A 24,784-nucleotide genomic window follows, 5' to 3' on the forward strand; every position below is an offset into this window, starting at 1 on the left:
ACCCTTCCATCCCACTAGGGCAGTTCCCACAAGCAATTCACACAGTAACTGATGAGTTTGTTCAACAGTGTTACAAATGCCCTCACTGTGTAACCACCGAATCAATTGTACTGCTGCCTGTTTTCCAAGGCAGGCTTTTTTAAAACATTTTGTTGCCCTGTTTCTTGTATCTTGTGATGTGTAATTGACACTGTAAGCACTATGGGAAAAAAAGCATATGGACATCCCAGAGGGAAAACAAACCTTCAAATGAAAGCACTCCTGTAGAACACCTCTTAAAAGTGCAATAGATTTCAAAGTCTGTGAATTCTGTTGAAAATACACCACATTCAAGCCTCACCGCAAGAACTATTCCTTCATGCAGAGCAGGTGAAGTGTCAAGTCTCCAAAACTGCAAATTGAATGTTAATATTAGATTTTAATTTTATTCACTCTAGGAGGTGATGGGAACATTGGGTGGAAGAGAAAGGAGGTGTTTTTTTCTGAAGTTAAGTGCATGAGAGAGAATTAAGGCATGCAGGAGCAGGGAAAGTTAATTCAGAGTTCAGTCAAGAAGGCGGCATATGAAGTGACTAAAAGAAATTTAAGACTAACTAATGGCAGGCAACAGGGAATTAGGATGTAACAAGAAGAAATTAAAATCTTTCTTATCTCAGAGACACCTCTGCATTCGCTGTAGATACCTGGCCAGCAAAGACAGATCAGGACAGAGCATATTATGGCATTACAAAAGTGATCCTGAAGTTCAGATCAGTACTTACATTGAGTATGTGGGATTGTCAAGATGAGAAGCCCCACTCCTGTTCAGTCTGGTCCTGCAGCATTGCCACATAGTTCACTGCCTCCTGGCAAGAGACGGGCACCTCCAGGCTACCTGCCTTCCCTCCTCTGCCAACTTACTGAAGTACTCAAAATGAGCCCAACCCCTGACTGCAGCACTCTGGCATTCTCTTTTCTAGGAAAATCTGGATGCCAGAGTGGATCTAGTTTCAAGGAAACCTGCCAAAAAAGGAAAATTTCAATTCCCACCCTGAAACATATGCCCCTCTGTTAAACTCTGTAATGCTTCCATATTCCACTTTTATGGAACACAATTACTGTACACAAGCCACTATTTCACTATTCATGATAATATCACAACCTGGAGAAAGAGGAGTTCTTTCTGTACTGTACAAAAGCCACCTAAATTTCACCTCCTTAATTTACTCTAAATGCTTATAAACTAGAAGAGTTTAAGAGTTCAAGAATGGGCAGAAAAAACATCCAAACAAGCAGTATGCAAGGATCAATCTTCTCAACAGGAGATACCCTTCTAATATCTAATATAATAAATATTATTTAGCAATATAATATATTGCTAAATACCTCATACCAGTATCTACGTGGGCCTGCAGTATTCTTATCTGTCCATCTCCATCTGTTTTGCTAGGAGTCAGCATGGTTTGATTTAAATCTCTCCAAAATGAGCCAATGGAAAGAAAGAAAGAAGCTCAGGATAGCACCAGGTCATATATAGAGAGACAAAAGGACCGAACCTGGGCAGAAGTCACGGAGTACGTGTATCAACAAGTGTGATCTCAAACCTTGAGCCAGGAGCTCAGTCCCAAGGAGAGCAGGGCTCCTGCCCTCCTGCGCTGCCTGGCGGCTTGCTGGGTTTCAGGCTACTGTAGTAACAAACAGTACCTGTTCAGTGGGAAATCAAAACCATCATGAAACCAGACGAAGCTATACAAGCCTATTCTGACCCACAGACACATCACAATCAGTCCCTTTCTAACCTCTGCTTAGTTGCAGGAGCTCAAAATGACATGTATTTCTTCACTGGCACATGCCTTACTAATTTACCAAGGTTTTATACAAGAAAAAGTAGCAACTCTACCATGCATATCCCTTGATCAACATTATTTTGTGCTGAAAAATATTCAATAATATTTACTACTTAATATCACGTAAGAATATGCTGTAATGATATCATGTGAATTATGATATTAAAAGTTTAAAACCTTCAATATTTTCCTTCAAGGCTTGGTTTCCAATAACGATGACAAAATTATCCCAATTCATATTTCTTTTTTCAGACACAAACATTTCCTCAGCAATAGGCAAAGGAGATACCTTTTATTAAATAATAATTTAATAAATAAATCATTAAATAATCGACATAGGATAAATATAATTGGTCTAGATCTATCTACATAGTATTTCGGTATAAAGATTGGCGAGTCTTATTTAAGAAATTTCATACATGTAAACTGTCAAAAATTCCAAATGTCGGTTGCCCCAGGGAAAAAAGCAAACATCTCCCATCATCAAATCAGTGCTGTGACTGCTAAGGACTTTCCCATTCATCTCATAACAATTAATAAAATATATATATATATATATATATATATATATATCTCAAGGTAAGAACTGTAACAACAAAGGTAAGATGCCTTAAAGCCATGCAAAAGCAAGACCGTGTACGGGAAGTGTTTTCAGTCAGTGATACACAAAATCTAAGTGAATTAGGATATTGATGCCCATTTCTATAATATTGCTTAGACAACTGTTCTGCTACATGGATTTTATTGTTCTCTTTTCCAGGATCTTCACACCCTCATTGTTATTTCGCAATATATTTTCACTGCTAAAAATGCTTAATTTGGCTTTTTTCCCCTACCGTGGCTGACGTTATGTATGACCTTGAATTGAATGCCATTGTAGCAAGCTGTCTCTCACCATGGGAGTTCTCTTTTTTATAGTGCTTGAGCACAGTATCTTTGATTTGGTAAAGCAGCACTTGAACAGCTTATGCAGCACTCAGTAATTTTCTACATCCACAGAGGTTTATAGTTTGTCCAAGCTTCAGAAGGAACAGCAGTATTTTACACACACATAATACCCTTTCAAGAGAGCATTCTTCAAAGTGCTTTGGAAACACTGAGCTTCACAATCCCCCAAAAGGTGACTAAGAAGGATACGGGTATTGCTGCAGCCACCTATAGTGGCAGGACCAGCAGGTATTTCCAGTGCACACTGAAAACAATATATCCAGTTGGAATTACAGCAAGTCTCAAAGTTTTTAAAACACAAATAAAGAAGTAAAAAGCTTTTTTATTATTATTTCCTACAGAGCTCCTTACCACTACACTTGGACAACTCACTAGCAACAATACCGATACTCATGGGTCCAGTATGGGAGTCTCCATTCTCCTCACTTAATCACAGCAGAGTATGACAAAATCCTAGCAGAAGCTGGCCTGAGCAGCAGCCCTCCCCAGCTCAGTGGAAATACATACAAATCAAAACATCATCCCAGCAAAACTTCCATCTTGGAGGAATTTCCAAATAAAAGAAAATATATTAAATTAATTAAACCATCCAGATTTTTGCTGAACCGTGCTGCACCTTTTATTTGACTATACTAACCAAATCAAGATAACTCTGCGTTGTGATAGAATAGAAAATGACCACCCTTCTTGTACCAAAACCACCTAATGGGATACCAAGTATAACAGCAATGTACATAAAACTGAAATGAATGAGCAAATAGTGATGAAAACCCATTTCTTTTTTCTGCTTTCTGCTATGCAGTGGTTATAGCTCAGAAAAAGATAAACCAGACACCCACCCCACCCACCCCCCCCAAAAAAAAGGCTGCTTAGGGCTGTGTTCAGTCACCTCACTTACATGTACGTTACCACCACGCTTGGCAAGCACCAAGCAGCCGGTGCAACAGGGGCAGCACAACCATGGCACACAATCATCCTTCCATGGCAATCGCCACTTCTTTACGTTACTGGAGGGTTTCACTTCCTATCTCGCACCTTACAGGCAAGTACAGTGCCTGATCAAGGGTTAAGCTTTACATCATTCCATTAGAGCCTTATTAATTTTGTAAACTAGTTGATAAGCACTGTTCCTCAACCAGTCTTGCAATACCTGCCAGTGAGCACCAAAGGCAAAAGCTTGTCTGCACGGAATCGAAGCCAGTCCCCAAGGTTACCCCCGACAGAATTGCTGCAATGCTAGCTGTGCTGGCAGCGTGCTCCTTGCTATTTGACTGACAGCTGGGAAAAAGCAGAGGGGGAATCTCTGCAGCAATCCAACACTCCTCACTACTTTCCAAAAGTATTCAGAGGGAGCTAAAATAACCAACTCTCTGATCTTCTGCATACTCTAGAAACCTCTGGGTGATGGCGCAATGTGTATTCGAAAGCTGGGGATGAAACTCAAACTAAAAAGGATTTTTCCTTAAATATTAAAAACTATACTGAGGATGAGGATTTTTTTCAAACAAATAACAATGAGGAGCACTTTCTTGAAAGTTTTCATGTGTTGATGCCATTTTATTTTTAAATAAGCATTTCAAGGGATATATGAGTGGCTTAGGCTAGATACTTTAACACAGTGCAGGCCTCCAGAATGTGGGACACTTAGAAGGTAAAATGAATTATACATCATAGGATGTACAGTAGACAAATTAATTTGCACAGGTTATCTACCTTCCAGCAGCTCCACAGATTTTCATGGCCTGTGCAACACTTGAAAGGTTTGCTACAGCCCACCTTCTCCCTCCTCTCTCTTCTCTGCATTATACCACATTATTCTGTTATATAGGTCAAATTCTCACGCAGAAAAGACCCATATCTTTTTGTGATATATAAGGCCATAGATGTTAACTTTTTAAAGCTGCACCAACCCCATGACAATTACTTTAATTTCATGGAAAAGTCTTTAAATAGATCAGCTTAGTAAATGATTATGAGACACTTTCATATTAATAAAAAAACCTCTTCGGACATTGAACTAGGACTACTAACACTGATTTTCAGGAAGCATCTGAAATCAGTGCACAATTTCATACTATAGTCAAGCATGCCTATTTTTTTCAGTATTTGAGAAGCACCTGCATGAATTTGTGCATACACTATGTTCACTAACGACGTCAACCTTTCCTTACAGAGACTGAAGCATAGCCTACACAAAATAATAATAAAACCTACAAATCCGTAGTCTTGCAAGTGAGATTTTTTAAAAGTGTTAACAATTTTTATAGGGTACTCCCGGATTACATGGCCATGCCTAAGAAAATCCAAGTTTCAGAGACTGTAATTACACATGACGGCTTGGGTGAGAAAACAGAGGGAAAAAAAATATTTAGAATTTATAAGTTCCTAATTCCCCCAATAAAATCAGAAACACTCATCTAACTTCAAAATTGCTATTACACAAAAATGAAAATAACTTAGAAAACTTCTGACCTTGAATTTGAGACAGTTTTTTCCCATTTTGTTTTCAACTGTGATTTATTCTCTTATTTGTATTAGATCTGGTGGCAAACATAAATCTTATTGTTCCATATAACTTTTAAAATATAAAAAACTTTTTTAAACCACCTGATTTCAGATTTATTTCATTTAAGGCTTACATACCTTTATATGCTGCCTAATGTTTTCTCATTAGATAAGCTATGAGCTGTGAATTGTTAAGCTGAAAGTCATACTGAAGTAAGTATTTTAGAGGCAGGAAAATATGAACTCTAACATGTATACCTGAAAAATACTGCCCAGTCATCAGTTTTTCAAGAAAATGAAAATATACACATGGTCTTCTTCCTCCTACTTTGTGCATTTCCAGACACTGGATATTTTTCACTTAAGTGACAATCTGCTAACATGCTTTAGTATTCAGGCTGAATCCAAAAAGTGATGTCCAGATGCAGAAATGGGTGTGCTTCTGCTGCAGGCCTTCAAGGATAACAATTTTAGAGGACAAAATGCTGATGAGATTCGTTAAATAATAAACCCCCAAACCACAAGAATTAACACTCTAGGGTTGCCCAGGTACCTATTTATCCTTTCTCTACATGGAGCCAACAGTGTCTAGCTTGGGAAGGGTATAAGTACAGAGCAACCACACAGCAAAGGACTGCTACAGCAATGAATAGCTCAAGCATCTAAGCTAGAACTGATATCCTCGAAGGAGTCATAAAACTGGTGATCTTGAGCTCCATTTCAAAGTCTACGGTAGTACTAAATTTACCTTGGAAACCCTGCACTTCTCTTATTTAGCAGTGCATTCATTTACCTTATAGGCTTTTATATTCCTTTAAGCTAAATGCAAGAAACTATTACCAGATGTACTTTGCCATGCAGCTTTATAATGGTCAAGGAACTACTAATACAGACTGGAAACAAAATGTTCAAGAAGCATATTTTCCAGAACACTACATTCTTGCTCTGTAATAATTACTGTTTATACTATACATACTGGTTTGGTTTGTGTCACTGTTTATTACACAGGTAAGACTATAATAACAGTCCCCCCCAGAACATATCAATACCTCCTGGAGGCAAAACTGAGTTTAATAAAAAGTGAAGAAATAAAGCTAAATGGGTCTCACTAAAATTTTAGATATTTGGCTTCAAGACTGTTGCATTAAGCTCTGATTCCCAGCTGAGCATGTGAGCTGTACGTGTCAATGCAGTGGAAGTCTTAACAGCTTTTGGCTGTGCCAAGCTACCTCCATTTTATTTGAGATGTCCTAAATACATTGATAGGTGTGACACTGTCCAGGGTAAACTAGTATAGACTACATCATTATCACCTGCAGCACTTGATTGTGTAAAGAAACATCAAAATTAGGAGGGGTGGAAGAGGAGGACTTCAAAATTAACAACACTGCTTTACCTGTCATGCATTGAAGCCACAATAAGTTTATTAAGTTTGAGCAATTAAATTAGTTTACTGTTCATGATGTTATTAAATTTGGACAGACATAGAGAAGACAACAGAATCATAAATGAACACAGATAACCTAAAGACAAAGTGGTACAGTAAGCAATTACAACTACAAAATTTAAGATCTGAAACTTCTAGGCATATAGGGGGATATAAATTCTGACAGTGCTAAGCAATAAAAACATTTGTCGAGTAGATAAGGAATGAAAATTTAAATAAAAACCTTTCCTGTTCTGCTCAGCCATAACAATGTTCTTTTGTTTGCACTCTTTGCAATTTAGCTGCTTGACAACTTCATTCAACCTTCAGCAGCAAACACAGGTATTGATTATCTCTGAACATCCTAATGACTACAGACTGGGACACAAACCGTAAAAGTAGAGTTTCTGGTTGCAAGTGAAATTATAGTTTGCCCTACAAGATTGCACAATAAATCAGAGAACAAATCAGCCAACACAGGGCTCTGGGGTCACTGAAGTGATGTTGACACATTACAATAATGAGAACTTGAAACACCTTGTGCCCTATTGATTTTTAAGCTGAATCATTGCCACTGCAGGAGATTACAGGACTGTGTACTGAAATCACGACCCACATGGGAGATGCTGATGAAAAACACAAACAATTGCACCAAAATAGTCCTCTACCTGTATCCATTATAACCTAATACCCTTCCCTCACCCCCGCCAAGGTCTCAGACTGCAATTCAATGGACACTTAACTGCTTAACTATCTCACTTAAAACAACTTTCCCTTTCTATTTCCTTCTTCATCTACATTAATTACATAGATACATAATGTAGACTTGAAGCTTTAAACATCTCACAGAAACTTACTAACAGATAAAGCAGCCTCAAAGAAATGCTTTTTAGTGTTCAAGTAGTTTACAGGTTTCACTCAATAGCAATTTGTTCTGTTACATAAAAATTATTCAAATAATCACCAACTTATATTCCACATATAACAAAGAATACAATATGTAAATATCAAAGCCTTGCCACCAGATAAGGGGAAAAAAGCTGCTCTTCTTTTACTTCCACTTGGCAAAACTGAGAACCAATAAGCTGTTAGAGAAGTGACCAGTGACACAATGATTACAGTCCTGTCATGACAGAAAGAGCAGTTATAATTTGCACTGCAGCAAATTACTTTAGAAACACATCATTTTGCTTAAGAGTATAAAATAATACCTCGGGTATCACTACCAGCCAACAGATCTCATGCTATGCCATGGAGGTGTAGGTAAAAAGAGAAACTAGCGCCTCCATAGTAAATAAGCTTTGAAATTTTGTTTTACTCTGCAGTAAGTACTTTCTAGGTACTATAGCGGTGTTTTTAATAAGACATAATTATTTGCAAGTTTCAAGACAGAAGAAACAAAGGGCTAATGGAGGAGTAACTGTGAAGAACTGGGTAACCGACAGCAAACAGAAGAAACTTTTACCTCCCAATGCACTTTGTGAAAGGGATTAGAAGTTAGTTAAATATATCCTAAGGATTAGCTCCTGTTAGGCTCCTCGGAGATACGTTTCTAATCAGTAGCTCTGCACTTGGCATTTAGTCCTTTAGGGAGGGGCGGGAAATTTTCATGTTGTTCTTCCACCTGATATGTGCCATCAGCAAAGCTCCAGCAGAAGAGGGGACAGAAGGGCAATGAATCACGATTTATGTTAGAGGGCCAGCCTTAGCAGCTCCTCACAATTGTTAAGGCACTTATTCCCAACCCACCTCTCTGAGATACAGGTGGGATTCATAACCGTACTTACAACGTGACATTAAGACAAAGGGGATATAGTAGCAGCAGCCACATTTCTAAAGGAATTCAGGTATTTGTGTTGTGATCCAGGTGCAACGCAGATGTGTTAGGGTGCAGTTCTGAACACGCGCACCCTTCCCCGTCTCTGCCACCACCGCAGCACCTACCGTTAGTTATTTACTTGTTCCACTTCCCCTTCCCCAGCAAAGCAGCTTAAGGTACCTCATTTTTTCTTTCTGTCCATACCCAAATTGCCACTATTTTATCTCAGCTCTAAGCCTGGTTAACTACGTTGAAACTAGTGGATCCTCTCCCTGATCCCCCCCGAGAGGTATGCTCTGCCACACCAGCACACGTCACCTGCCCAAAGTGCCACAAGACCAGCGGTTATAAACATCCTTAATGGGGGGAAAGCACTTCACAGCACATCTTCTGTGGAAGATTTGGGGGCTTACTAGCACTTTTAATTACCAACAGGCAACATATTAACTGTAGTACACGACAAGCTACCATAAAACCAGTCTTTTCTGGGAGGAAAATTTCATCTCCATTTTTGACAATTGGGATATACTATTAATAGAAAATCAAATAAAGCAGATGCTCAATGTTACACAGAAAGAACGAACAGCAACAGGTAAACCAGCAAACATGGCTGTCTGGAAGACAAGTGGCAGGTCTTTGCAGCACTCTGAGAACAGAGAGTGCATATCCATGGGGACAGGAGAAACCCCACAGGAATTACCGACCTGCCCATTGGTGCTGCTGGCAGCCCGCAAACAGCCACCGGCCCCAGGATGCTGCTCTGCCCTGGGTCAGCCCCTTCTCTACGGACACTACGAACCTCCATACCAGAGAGCAGCAAACCCCACTCACGTTACAGATACAATCTGCTAGGTCTGGGCATGTTTCTCATTTTGTATCGGTTGTTGTGCCTTGTGAGAAACAGATGACACATTATATTCAACGGTCTCCTTGTAGTTCTGTAACTTTACAGAAACCAGCATCAGTAAATGTAACAAATCCTTAAGTTCATTTTGCTAATACCTATCCTGATTAATGGCACGGTGGAAATCATTACACAATAATTTTCACAATCATTTGATGCTTGGCAGCATTAGAAAATAATCATATCAAAAGTTACCATTATTCATCAAAATAAAAGACAAATAAATTGAGGGGATAGTCTACGGAGCAAGGAAAGCCAACTCATTAATACCAAAAAGATGTTACCACATAGGTAGCATATAAACATGTGGACAATTACAATGTCTATAAATGCATTATTAAAATAAATATTTTAGAAAAAATACAATGGGAAAGAAACTATTTTTATGGGGGGAAAAAATGTGTCGGCACAAAAAATACTGCCATTTTCTCTCTTGTTAGCAGTAAGAGAAAGTCTCAGCAGCATCACAAATCTTTGTAAACCTTATTTACAAGTCAGGAGCCCTTGGCAGAGTAAAACAATTACTGGCATGTGATATCCTACTAGGAACTTTTCCTATAATTTGCAATAGACACCTGCTTCAGCTGCACAAAGGGTAGTCAGTCTGTGTGAAAAGAAAACTGTAAAAGTAAGAGGGTCCAAGAGAACAGAAGAGAGGACTAGTTAAAAGATCCAAAACTTCTCATTTGAAAACCAGAGAAATAACACAAAGGCTGCCTATTTCTCTAAAGGAAATAAAAAGGAGGAGTCAAAATAGATACCAGTAGATGGCACAGAGAGCTAGAAAGTTCACTTCTCAGAGAAAAGGACACAGGATACGCAATGAAAATTAACAGAAAAGCAGGAGGGCATCTCCCCTCCCACCAATCCAACGTGTTAGGATTTTTCTAAACACAACATGTATACATCACGGTAAGACTCATTGTCACAGAGTGTGTGGCCAAAGCTGAACACTCAAGGAAATTTAAGGAGCGCTCAAAGTGAACTAAATCTTTATGCCCCGATGTCTAAAACCTGTTGCCTTAGGGATAAAACTCACCCCTTCAACATTAAACATCAACATAAAAACTTATGAGAAGTAGTAGCAGATTTGCTTCTGGGACAGTTCCATACACCTTCATCTGAGGTATCTGGTAAACAGTGCCCTACCAAAGCTAAAATAGATACTAAATAAGCTCAAATCCAATCAAGGAGTTGCATTTCTTACTAGCTGGTTGTCTTCATCTACAGGGCAACACTTAGGGTCTTGGAAAAGCTTCTTTACAAACTGGTTTGATACAGTTGCAGGGTTTTTCCCTTTACTTCTTGGCACGGACAGCGAGCTGGGATGTTCCTGCTCTCCACGAGGTGTCCCTGTTACCAAGTACAAATTCGAAGACTTGCACATTTATCAGAAGTCAAATAAAAGATCAGACATTGTTACTTCCACATTTTGCTTGCTCCTTTAAGGATATATAGCTGAAAGATGCCACAGTGCAATACATTCCAAACTTCAAGACTGCCTAAGCATGAAATGATACAAACATGACCAGTCAACACAGAATGACAACACCATCAATATGAGAATAATTTTGTTGTTTGTTATCTCAGGATGATGTTGCTAATATATCTGTGTATTCCCACCTCTGCATTCTGCTGGCTTAACTTTTTGAAGGCTGTGGAAAATTAATCCATGCTATGTTTATAAATCTCATTAAGAAAACAGATTGTTATAGTAAAACCTAAATCTATCAGCAAAAAAATAATCAGGTCTGCCCTTTCCCACATCAGTGTGGAATGGTGCCAAGTCAAACCAAGAAACTGGCCCACCAAGCTGTGTCCTGCTTGGAGAACAAGACTCCATACCTGCATAGGGGAGGGAACTAGGCCTTAACCTGCTCCACAACCCTTCAGCTCACATCTTTTTTGGACCTATCATTTTAAAACATAAAATACACTTCCTAGAAAATTCGTAGTGTTGCTAAGGCACAATCTAATTCAATCCTTTCTCCCAGTCACCCAAACCTCTAGAGAGAATGGAGGCCTGAAGAGAACAGAATCACTATAAAATATATCCTTTATACCTTATAACTAAAAATCCAACTGTATAGATTCTTTAGAACTAGATTTTTCTTGTTGCAATACCATTGACAAAAGATTCAAAGTAACTTTTCTTGAACACTTGATATTTTTTTGATGTCTCGGTACCATTTTTTCCCCTATAATCTCTTTGTATCTGTTACTAGCCCACACTGTGTCCCATATTTGGGGTATGACAGGTTAAAAGTCACACTATACCTACTTCTAACTTCAAACACTGATGTGATTCATTCTTTTGTGCAGTCACGAATAAAAATCTGTCCCAAATGGGGGATGGGAAGAAGGTACTAGTAAAGTTCAGCTCCTGTGCGTTTAAGGCTGTTTAATTTGCACTAAAAAGTCCAGCAGATGTATGAAACACTAAATAAGGTATAACATATATACTGATGTATCCAGATAAAAGCTTAAGACCGTAATAAAAGAGAGGAGAAACACGCAAAACTACAAAAGGTGAACGTAAACAGTAATTTACTCAGCACTCCTGTCTCCCTCACCATCTGTATTGACAGACTTTTATTTTTTAACGCTTCTACATAAAAAGAAATTAGAAAAGAAATCATAATTGTAAATATTGAAGATGATTGCCATGTTTTTTCAAATCCCTTGCTCGTTTGTTACAAGATACTGCTGTGTATCTCGTGTCTGTCTTGTTAACATTTCATGGAGTACTTCCATAAACATACGTTTGTTCTTGTTCTCAACACTTTGTTCTGTCACTGCGACAGATGGCTTTACACTGAAGCATATGAAAATATTAAAGTCTTTATAAACCCGCTGAAGTTTGCAATGCCTGCAAGTCCTAAAGTATTTTGGCAGCTATTTCTTTAATACAGATATTACAGAACACTCTTCCCGTATCAGTTTCCTATTTGCTACAGTCTATTCTAAAGCTACAGTTTTCTTTGGACATAATGAGTAAGTAGCATTGCTTCATTTATAATTATGTCATTTCTAAGCTGAATAGTATATTTTCCTATTTGTCTGTACAGAGTAAGGTAAAAGCTAATTAGAAAGACTTATGGTTAAGACACAACAGGCGCTTGTATCATACCAAAAAGGACTCGAGTACAACAGGACTTTCTTCCCTAGTGTTCCTTCTCAATCTTTAAGGTGTATTTTCCATGGCAATGAGTAGTGTACTGTCTTCAGAGATATGATCCTAGTTCCCTCTAACAGAATCTTTTGTCCTATGCCAAACTAGCTGTAGGCTCTAGCAGCTTAACCAAAAAACCCCAAACCAAACAAAAAAGTGGAGAAAAAAGGGGTCCAACATGATTATCCTTCTCACAACACTTGCATTGTATCAAGCAACTTCAACTTCAGGTTGTAAAATGAAATTCCTGAGACAAGAACCAATCGTGTAACACTGACTGATTAGGAACATAACCTTTTAATTTCTAATGTTTCCTGATTTAAAGCTTTTTTTGACTAAGGCTGTTGGTTGCTACATAGAACGTGCAGAATACTACATAGAGAATAGCACAGAAGAGCCTCTCTGGCCCCAAGGCACTCTTAACACTTCTCAAATAGTAAAAATAAGTCTCAACTGCTCTAATAAGAACTGTGTAATCAGCTTTTTATTCATAAACTTTAATGTTATGTCATTAGCAGAAGATGGGAAAGTCTGTGCACTTGTCACAAGTAAAACATCCTTTCTATAAATAAAGCAAAAATATCTTCAAAATAGTTCAGTTTAGATTACATGTTTATACTTTAAATTATAAAGGCGTTACTAAGAGTAAGGGAAGCCCCTGTATGTAATACAGATGTTATAAGACTTTATACAGAACCTATTCTTTAAATGCATCCAATTCTAAGTATATCGTAACTGCCTTGATGCTTACAGAGAGGATTATTATTCAGTGCTTCCATAAATGGAGACCAAGATTTTTCTTCAGAACTAAGTGATAAACCACATACAAGTTTCACCAGCAAACACATTGTCGTAAGATGAAACACCTGAGAGGGCAGTTGGGAGCAGGGAATGAAGAGGTGCCCCCCCTTATTGCACTGTACCTCAGGAAAAAAAAAAAAATAGCCCAAAGGAAGAGCCAAGATTTTGTCAGAATCTTTGCAGAAGTCCAGAATTTTCTGAACTCTCTTCCTTGGGAAAACATTCATAATATTGATTCATTGCCTTACCTCACAGATGTGTAAAAATAGCAAGAGGTCAGTTTCAGAACTTTGCTAAAAAAAAAATATTGGTAGAGACATAAGAGAGATGCACCTGCTGAATGGGAAATCAGTCCCAGTTTTGAGACAAACTTTCTATTTTACTAAAAGGGACACACAGAAATGAGAACAAGGTTTGTCAGTTATAAATTAATTCCATAGTATGCCTTTACATAAAAAGGCACACAGCTGCATTCTTCTGACATTGGCTTTCCAAATCTTTACTAATAAGGTTCCAGTGACAGAAATCCCATAATCTTCCTAACTCATCTAATTAATTATTAAGTATTCTCACTATCAGGAAGGCTTTCTAATGCCTAATCTAAATCTTCTTTTGTGTACTTTAAGCCCACAGCTTCACACCCTACTCACAACAGGCATGGGGAAGTGCTGTGACACCCAGCTGTGCAGGAGCAAAACCACGGACCCAACGACATATCAATATGATCGGAGTTGAAGCCACTTGACTGAAGTTACTGCAAACTTCTATACAATATTCATACACACGTCACACCTTAATTCTATTGGTTACATACACTGTTCACACACTGCTATACAGATACTAATCGTTTAAAAGCACACAAGCGGTTAGTCTCATCATTATAATTGTTGACATTCTTGGGGTCATCAGTTCCCAGCTCAGCTCCTGGGTTTCTGCCTGCTTAACCGCCAAAGATCCCGTTTTCTTCATTCCAGGTGTCTTTCTCACACAGCCTTGCTGAGCAGATAAAACTTTCAATCATATCAAGCTGCTAAAGCAAGAGCGACTTTTGATATGCCAGGTGTCCCTTTTCTTCAAAATACATTGCCACACAACTGCACGTTAGAATTCATTCAATTAAGCCAAAATGCAACGCTGAAAAATCAAACAACACGTGTTACTAACTCAAGTTAAACCCAAGTATTTTGGCAGTTCTACATCATGCAGGAAAATAAAAAGGAAATTTCTCACTGGAGAAAAACAGGACAATTCCTTTCAAAATGCCAAAATGAAACTTTTAAAAGGTGTAGTGGTCTCTTTCTTCTTTTCTTCCATGTTTTCAGGTTGTTGGGTTTTTTTGGTTTTTGGGTGTTTTGTTTTTTTTTTTTTAATATTGATAAACTTTGTTAATTTGTTAAAATAACTGAAAAGGATTTTTAGTTACCTAACCCTCCTCCCCCACCCCCAATGAAATAACTGCCTGAAAAAAACTCCTTGGATCCCATTAGAATTTCACATTCTTCACGCTTCACAGATGCAAAGATCTAGGGAACTAACCATACATATCCTGCATGCTATTTTTAAAGATATTTCCCATAAGATTCTCAGCTTCCTTATCCACCTTTGTCTTCTGTTACCTTAATGGGTACAATGCCCTTTGCTCAAGCTGGAAGAAGGTAAGGACAGCCCAAGGGACCTCACCCCGTGATCGCACCCGCCAGCCTGCCCGACTCACAGTCACGCTCCATGAGTCTCTGAAGTTGGCATCTACTTTTCTTGTTCTACTGCATAGCCAAAGTCAAGTTGTACACTAGCCAATGACTCAAAAATAATTATTTTATAATATTAGTCATCTAGCTGTTCATTACCTAAACGTAGTTTACTATAAATTTCTCTAACAGATGTGCAGCATTTTCTGTAGGTACACGTCCCTCCCAAAACTGCAGAAGCATTTTTTGTTTTGTCACTGTTGTGCTTTACCCTCAGTTCTGAGTTGCTGAAATAACCATTGCTCACCAGGTCCACCCAACTAATAACACAGGATCACGGGATAGTGCAGGCTGAAAGGAGGTTTTCCAAGAACAGTCCTTCAAATCCTCCTGGATATATCCCCTCTAGGTGCAGAGGTGCTACACTAGTTAAGTAGAGTATGATGCTAGCATCACCTCACAGCCCTTCTTCCAAAAGACTTGTGTCTTCCAAATCCTTGTCTTCATGCCTTCTCTCCCCACACTTGCCCTGTGACGTTATATTGATAGGATAAATGTACCCAGTAATGATTATTCTGAGAAATTATTTGAACCAAGAGCAGGCAGAGCTCATCAGCTTTTCAATGTATCAGCAAAAGTCTTTAACTTTTATCTTTTTATGAAACAGATGCTCACACACACCCCTACACATACACACTTCTATAAATTTAGGAGCATAATAGGTTTTGGATAAAACATTCTAGTAGACCTCAGCAAAATAATAAACCTGATAACCTCTGCCTCAAAGAAGTACAATACACAGCTTAGAGATCTCAAGTCAGCTGTGAGAACCACATTCTTAAATGTTTAAGCTTACTAATCTTACACTTATCATTATATAATCCTGATTTTATTCTAAATCATGGGCAAATATCTGGTTCCCAGTCATTAAACTATTTGAATTCCATGTTTTTATTCAAATGAAAATTGTCCAAAAAGCTGGCCTCAGAGTAAAAGTAAAGACTCCCAAACCAAGAGATAACTAGAAAGGGTTGAACCCAAACACAGAAATTAAAACATGTGTGGGACATAAACCTGAAGTCTGAATCAGAACCTCTGTCATAAAAGACTGCCTGCCTAGTTAACCAGGAATTAATGAAACTTCCCTTACTGCCAGTTTCTAAAGATTAACTGGGTGTCTATCGCCAATGACACTTGTAAAGATGATCCTGTCAAGGAGCAGGGCAGGAGTTGATGACATGGAAGAGAGTGGTCTCCTGCATCGCTATTTTCTGTGATCACCAAATACCTCATTTTAACATCAGGATGGAATTTTGTTCAGTGCTAGATCAACTACATGTAGGCGACACTGAATGAAAGCAGAATTACCGTACTGCCTCCCCTTTTCAGAATGCCTTGCCCAGGTCTGAATCACAAGAATTAATTAGAGGAAACGCTAACATACAAAAATGCTGCTTCTATAAAATAGAAGAAATAACAACATACAAACAGGCTTGAGCTTTACTCTGTTTTCCATCATTCAGTAGTTAATGGCTGCTACAGGAACAGTGTGTGAGATAATAACAGCTGTATAACATGGCTGATGTTAATTATTTGCATTTACTTATTTGAGAAGATTGCTTTGCTTTTAGTCATGGTGTGCCGTGATGAATGGAATTCCTCCTCCTACAGGACTTGCAAGGATTCCGCAGGAGCTCAGTCCACTGCACCTACTGCCCGTCCAAAAGGCGAACAGCATCCCTGTGAACGCTTCCTTTCACTGACAATTCACTGACTATGGCATACCTCCAGACTGAGCTCCAACCTGACCCCAGTATTCTAGCTCTACAGACCACTCTCAAGTCCCTGTCTGAAGAAGGGTTGCCATCAGTGAACCACACAGGGCTGGTGAAATGCTCTGTTCTTCCGAGCCTAAAATCTGGCAAACAGAAATTCTGCTGAGCAACTGTTACTTGATTGTGCTGAATCTGATTTACCTGTTCTCATAATTACAGATACCTGTTGGAGAGATGGAGACATCCTGAAAATACAACTGGAAGTAAGGAAAATACATTGAAATACCCAATGTCATTCTTAATGTCTTCCTTTATTAACTATTACTTCCTGTTGTGGCTCAAAGAAAGAACTGGTGTGAAGTAAAAGGCTCACACTTTGAAATCTGAAAGTCAGAACAGAATTAAGTCGATTCCTGTGGCTTCCCTGTTGGTAGAAATTTTAGTCTGCCATGATTGAATCTTTGACTCTGCTGTCACTGGGAAAGCCTCTCAACTGGAATGAAATGCCACTTGAAATAAGATCTGGTTCTTAGATGCTTTCGCTTCCTGGCACAGGCAGTGGTATCCTGCATTGCCTTGTAACTGTCAAGATCAGCACAGGATTACAGCCTCATATGGTGCTGGCTTAAGTGGCAAGATGGGAAAAAAGGACATCATGCCACTGTTCATCATGCAGTCTCTGCTAATAAATACATTTTAAAAATATCAAAAATTTTCACATGAAAACATTAGATGATTTTCATTTTCAATATAGTCTTGCAGAATAACCTAATAAATAATTTATGGTTTGAGGTTCCTCTGTATCACAACCAAATATCAAAACTTTCCCTGCATACACAGCTGACAGCAGACACATTCTTCTGAGAAATGAACCTCTTTTACACACACCACGTGTTGACACCGTACATTAAAAGGCTGGGTCACGAACAGTCAGACGCCAGAGCTGACCAGTGGTCCCCAGGATACATTACATCACCTTTCTAAAAGGTGAACACTTGATGCTAACATAAAAACATACAAATCACGCAAACCAGTACAAAAGGAGAGTGCCGTGACACCCCGCATTAGGGCTTGACCTATACATCATGTTCTTAGAGGACTCGCTCCAGCGCAGCAGCAGATACTGAGTCTCATCTTAAAATGACAGCATTCACCGAAATGATACTATTTTCGTTAGAGCATCACGTAACAGTGCAAGTTCTCAGCAGCAGACAAGTAACTCTAAATACGCGGCAGTGATGTGCCAAATATGCCTCTCACTTTACTTTGCTGTAATACATTTTTACAGTTAAAGTAGCCACTAGATTCAAGTTAATTAGCAGTCAGAAACAAGTTCTCATGTGAGCTACAATTTGCTGACCTGAAAAAAGGATCAAACCTCGTTCCTGGATCGCTATTATTCATGTATCACAAAGTTCCACCTCAACAAGGAACACGTGGAGGTGAAACACCCATAAGCACCCGTCCTGAAAGCACCGCAACACAAGCAGACAGAGCAGTTCCCATCTGCAAGGGGTGGTAGGTTGCTCTTCACATTTTACACCCTGCTCCAAGATACAAGCAGCAAATTGATGATCTTTGCCAATGCTCAATTGAAGCTCAGGCTGGTCCATTAGTCATTAGCACCAGGGTTTACATCTGGACACCTCCCTGCCCTTTTTCTAGCCAGTTAAATTTGCAATAATTACAATCTAGGAAACCTGCTTAAAACCACTGAAAATCAAATACATTAAAACAAAACCACAAAACAATGGATCCTCTGGCCTTCCACATGAAGATTTTCTTTGGATTTCTAATCATCTATAGCAAAATCTCATTTTTATAATGTATTAAATATTAAAAGAGATTCTTTTTCAATTCCTAAATATTCAGCCAGTCTGTTTTCAATTATCTCTACCAAATGCTGGTACATAAATGAGTAGCTGCTGAACTCCAGGTATACTAAACTGAAGAAATTAGTGTCTGCTTCTCCTGAGAATAAAAATATTAAAATTAAAAACTGAAGGTGCAAATGTAAAGCAAGAGGATTTTCAAGAGCTTCTGGGGTTTGGAGGTGTACTTTTTTCTGGTGAACACCTGACAGAAAGGAATGTTTTGAAGTTGTTATGTATCCAAAAAAAATACTGGAAGATAATTAAGTCAAGGCAGTAAAACTGGGCTTTTTGTCATGTTTAATTGCTTGAATTCATAACCTACTTTTACTGAATCTGGATGTTACTGCTGACTCAAGCAGTTTCTCCATTTTAGTACTTTAAACAAAGTTTGCGCCTGTCTCCATATTTGCAAAAGGCAACTAACAAGCCTCTGTGATATTGTGGCATTTTTTTTAAGTATTCCGGACCATCAGAAAAATATCACTCTTCAGAAGCCTTATTGCTGTGCATGAAATCTGTAATTAAATACAGAATAAAAATAGTCCTTGATTGCAACCTGGTGGGAGAAGACATAGTCTACTTTATTTTCCAACACAATGAAGGGAAATTGCAGCCTATGCAATTTAACATGGTTAACTGAAATCAAGTGCAGAACGGGCGTGATGAAGACAAATACAAAGCAGAAATGCTTATGCTCTATTCCAGTCCCCCAAAGCAAACACTCACACTGTCCAAATTGAAGTTCAAATAAAACACAAATAGAGTGTACAATGTCACTGAAGACAGCAACTTTGCTACATCTTAGTATGTCCCTTTGATACTTTTTAAAATAAAAAGGGAAGAGACTTATTCCTATAGGCACACAATGCCACCACTGATGAGTGCTCAGGCTATAAAATTAAACTTCATTCACAGTCAAATTTAGAAAGCAATGCTACAAGAACAAGTCAGCCACTATACATTTATTTCTTGTCACTAAACTAACTGTCTGGTATCTGGCCCAAATGCAATCCCACAGCATTTGAATTTTAGAGAAAACACACTTAAGATGCCCCTATTCAAATGAAAAGCCTGCACTCTTCTTCCACCTGGTGACTACGTACTTCCCACACCTTGAGCCCAAAAGGCATACCTGTGAAAATCCATCTTCTATATGTCAGTGCATTCCACTGGACTTGTTATTTCCTGACAACTCAATTTATGAGAACTATTTCTTTGTAACACTTTCCAAAACTAAATTTAAAGGCAGATAACTTTTCTAAATTGTTTTTTAGATGGATTGAAAATATGGCTATTTATGGCAGAATAACAGCTTTGGAAAGTAAACCTTACTCTCCCATAAAGTTATTACATTTCAGAAGTTATGCTTAGTTTCTAGGAAATGTTGTAAATTAGAGCCCAGTCTTTATATATATTAAAAAAAACCCCATAACACTGATAATTCATCTGAAGTAATCAAGGCCCTCTGTAGTCTTTGTTTCCATCTCTAAATTCTAGAAATATACTACCTTGTGACACGTTCACTGTAAGAAAAACTCCAAAATCCCTATCACTGAAGTCAACTAAAAACTCATCTTCAGTAGGCTTGAGCTATCTTAAAAATAACTCCTCAGCTTGTTACTTACTTAAAATATGAAGCAAAATCTATACAAGATATTTTTCAATAGTTAAAATTCTCTACACATATTCCCCTGGTTTACTTTCTATGGTATTTTTTCACAATTACTGCTACAATACCTTAAAAGCACGAGTTAATTATATTTCTGTTCCCTCTCCTTTCCAGTTTGGTGCTTCATTTGCCATTTCTAACAGATTTATCTTAATAAAATTTATTAACATTTAATAGTAATATTTTTCATGACAACAGAAAAAACTCAAATGTCCTATTTTATAGTTAAAGACATTTTTCGAGACCTTTTGCAGCATTTAGAATACCACGAGGCTTATCACTGAATAAATCAATTCGTTACTTGTTGCTGGAAGTTTTGTGTTTTATGAGCAAAACTGAGACCTTACATGAAAATCTTATCATAAAAGATTTGCACAACGCCAGGATAAAGATACTACTGAAGTGACCGGCTTGAAGTTAGAAAAACGGACTATAACACTTGCTAGATAGCAAGACTAAATTTGTTTCATCCATCTACTGTTACTTTCATTTCAAATAGTTACCCATGTAGGAGTAGGTAAAAATATAATGCTCAATCTTTCTAACCTGTGCTTGCAAAGGGCTATAATTAATTCTACTTACGCTTGCCGGAGGATCACTTTACTGGATGTCGAGATGGCACTGGCTAAATATTAAAGGGAAGGCAATGGGGACGCGAGATACGGGATGCTTACAACACCCAAAATACCAAGGAATTTGGTACTGCTTTAGGGAGAAAAGCTCTGAAACAGATAATCCAATCCCTAATAGGTACACAGGCTTGAAGGAAGTAAAACTGGTGACTGCCAGAGACTCCACACATGCGCTCACAGAGAAGCACCTATGAAGGACCAAAACCAAAAGCCCACTTTGTTTCCATTAAATAATTCAAATACAAGAACGGTGATAATATATACCACTGCTGCTCTTGCTGTAGACAAGGGAACGCTGTTTACTTCAGAGCAGCTCTGCTCACTTTCCAGAAGTCATCCTCATTTGCATGTTCAGAATCTGATCAGCAACACGAATATTAAATGTATAAGGAAAAAAAGCTGTAATTTATGAACAGAACTGTATTGCTTCATTTTAGAAATACCTGTGAAATCATTTACTGTAAGCCACATTTTTATAGTATTTCATAAGCAAAAAATATTGTCAACTTTTAACACTTGCATAAAACCTAATTAATTACTTCTGTATCAAAACAAATTCCTTACCCCTACAGAACTGACAGGTGCACAGACTGTTTTGAATCACACTAAAAACTTGAATATCCATCTAAACAAAACACCTGAGGTGGAATTTACTGTACAGTCCTGAAAGCAATGTGATTTTAAGGTGCCTAAGCTGCTGACCAAGCCCTGCTGCCTGACCCGCGCAGCACCCAGTGCCCAGCACCCCGCACCCCACTGCCAGGCTGGGCCAAGGTGTCCCACGTGCGACTGCAACTCCAGAAAAACACCATACCCCTACTAAGAGTATGGAGGAGATTCCTCTTTTAAAAGCCAGTAAAAACCACTTTCCCTACTTACCTCAACATTTTTTCCACACTTTGAAGTGTGTGGGTTTTTTTTCAAGAAAAAACACATTTGCTAAATTCAGTCAAAATCTTTAAATTACTCTACAATTATATATCTGGCTGGCAACTGATAGGCATTTTTATATCCCAGTATTCTATACTCTTATTTCAGATTTTTAATGTATATATACATATACACAGACGTGAATGGATTTTTAGCTAAATTTACCTGTATGTTGAATTTGCATTTATTAAGACGTTGCTTTTGTTTTAGTCCACCTAAACCACTGTTAACCAGGACAGTAATAAACCTTTAAAAGCCTCGTACAATTCGTGTTTCCTAACGTCGTGATAGGATGTGGATAATATATTTGGTACCCAAAAGTTAACTAAGCAACGCATTTGTTCAGGGATCCTGTCAAGTACCAAGTAAAAGGCAGCGATTCATCTGATGAGACCATCTCTAATGAGATTCCTGCCATATTTCATATAAATGCTAATACGCGTCTCATCAAAAGAAAGTTAAACAGCGCTTTGAAGATGAAGTTCCCCTCAACTTCAGCCACCCGCCGCGGAAGGGCACAGCCCCCCCCGCACCCCCCAGCTTGGCAAGGCGCTGCCGGCGGCTCCGTAGCAGCAGCCGGCCGAGATGCCGACTCGCCCCCCGCAGCCCATCCGGCGCCGCTCGGTCGCGGGCGAGGGCTCCCCTCCCCGCCCCGCCCCCGCGTAACCCCCGCGGCCGCGGCCGCCTTACCTGAAGGGCCCCCCCCGCAGCCGCCAGTAGCTGCCCAGATCTCATCGTCGGTGCGGCGGCGTCCTGCTTCCGCGCCGGGAGGAGCCGGGCGGAGCGGGGGATTCGGCGGGCAGCGCCCCCCCGCCGCCTGCGCCGCCCCGCACCGCTCCGCGCCCCCCGCGCCTCCGCTACAGCCCCGCCGCCAGGCGCCGCGCCCCGCGCGCGGCCCTCAAGGTCATGGCCCCGCGGGCGGCAGTTACGCCCCGCGCAGCACGTGCGCGGCCCTTCCGCGCTGCCTCGGGCGCGAGCGGCGGCGCGCGCGGGGCACCTCGTGCGCGCGCCCTGCCCGCGCTCCCGGCGGCGCCGTGCGGAGTCGGAGCGGAGCGGAGCGGGGCGCTCCCGGCGGCTCCCCCGCACCCGGAGCCGCCCTGGGACGCTGCCCGTGGCTCAGGCGCTGCGCGCCCTGCGCTGCTGCCAGCGACCAAAGCCCTGCCGCTATTCTATTTCGTTATTTTTTTCCCCTTGCTAATATCCCTGACAGGCTTTGCAGGGCACGCGTGCAATGAAGTCATTTTGTTTTATTTGTAGGTAAGAGCGGTTCTGCAGCAGCTCATTTAAAAACCCCCGCCTTGCGGAAAGGAAGGTGGACAGGGGGAGAGGAGATTACATTCAATAATCCACTCATGGAATGCCTTCATGTATCTATTAAATATTTGATATTTATTCAAATATTAGACACGGTGCTAAAGTTTGTGGGGCTTCGCTGTTTTGATCAATCCTAGGTCAACAAAAGGGTTAACATATCGCATAGCTAAAATCTTTCACCCACAGGGTTAACGTTTTGATCAAACTGTGATGAATTTCTAAACACCTTCCACAAGAGATGGCAGCAATTAAGCCATTTGTGGAGCAGAGGAAAAAAAAAAATAATCTGTTTGTTTCAGAGGGACATCACAAACCGGCAGCTTGTGCTGCAAAAGCGCTGCTCATACCCCACCAAGCTGTTATTTCAAAGTACTTCTGTTTATGGAGCTGGGGTTACAAACCGTAAACAAATAACCACTTACACCAAGCATATCTATGCAAAGGATACTGCTCTGAGGACTTCTCCAGTTCTACAACATGTATTTTCATACCGCACATTCACTATTTCTCAAAAATAACAAAAAGTTCAGTAAAACATCTATCTTTATTTATCATTCTGCAATCAAAAAGGAGACTGACAACTGATCTCCAAGCAAATAACTTCTATCAATCATTCCCTTTTTGCATATACAAGTCAAAGAATTTTCACCCGTTTTTGGCAGACCAGGAGAGACAAGGTTTAATTATGGTCTACAAAATCTAGAAAAATACAAAATACTATCAGAGTCAGATTCTGATTTCATAAAGTTTTCCGTGTTTTAAAGTTTTTATGGTAGTCATGCTCACCTTATTATTTAAAGGGAAAAGAAAACTATCTACCTAGACAGACTAAGGGACAATTAAGGCATCATCATCATAATAAAGCATTAAGTTTATAATTTAAGAAGTAGAAGGTTCCAAGGGCTGGCCTGACCAGTGGGATAATAGCCAAAACATCTCAGAGCTCACATTGGCTTATGGCGTGGCCTTGACCACATCATTCATCTCCTCACTTTTCTACTTGTAAAATCAGAATACTACTACTTACAGCGCCTATCTCCTATCTCTTCTTTCTCAGGGGGCTCTGAGGATCAATGAACCTACAGTGAACTGAAAATGAATAAACACTAACTGTTAAGCCGGAGTTAATATGTTTCAGAGCATTAAAGCACTAGAAATTCCAACTAACCACCTTGTGTGTCTAAACACGAATGAACAAAACTACAGGGGTTACTAAAATAGCATCTCCTGTCATCACAACCAGCAAAATACTATGGGCTGGCTAATAGTTCTGTTATTGAAATCTGATTTTGATCTCCAGCCATTCTTAGTATTAAGCTCAGAATTACATTAACAAGGGCACCAGCATTACTTGCCACTGCTATTCGGCAAAACTACCGTTTCCAGGGCAAGGTCACTCTGCGTTAAGGCAGTGAAGGAGCAGCACCATTACCCCCAGCCTGTTGCTCCCAGCATTTGCAGCACATAGGGGCATTCCACCAGACGACCAGCAATTCCGGAA

The 24,784-nt window shown here is 39.5% G+C and overlaps 1 protein-coding gene across 18 annotated transcripts in view; it reads right to left on the minus strand.

The window, feature by feature from the left end:
* The window catches only part of RBFOX1 (RNA binding fox-1 homolog 1), a 916,301-nt gene that overhangs the window by 670,574 nt on the left and 220,943 nt on the right, over positions 1 to 24,784 (minus strand). For 2 of the 18 annotated variants that reach the window (XM_040592434.1, XM_040592431.1), the window contains exon 1: positions 22,660 to 22,681. The exons of 12 other annotated variants lie outside the window; for them this stretch is intronic. Coding sequence is in view for 1 of the 6 variants with exons in the window: in XM_040592411.1 (XP_040448345.1) it covers positions 22,660 to 22,704 (45 nt within the window). In the remaining 5 variants the exon portion in view is untranslated. Of the gene's footprint in view, positions 1 to 22,659; positions 22,750 to 24,784 lie in introns of those variants that run through there. 4 more of the 18 variants (XM_040592433.1, XM_040592420.1, XM_040592411.1 and 1 more) reach the window with 3 other exon arrangements.

Source organism: Falco naumanni, chromosome 4 (genome assembly GCF_017639655.2).
Source record: "Falco naumanni isolate bFalNau1 chromosome 4, bFalNau1.pat, whole genome shotgun sequence".
NCBI classification, from domain to species: Eukaryota; Metazoa; Chordata; class Aves; order Falconiformes; family Falconidae; genus Falco; species Falco naumanni.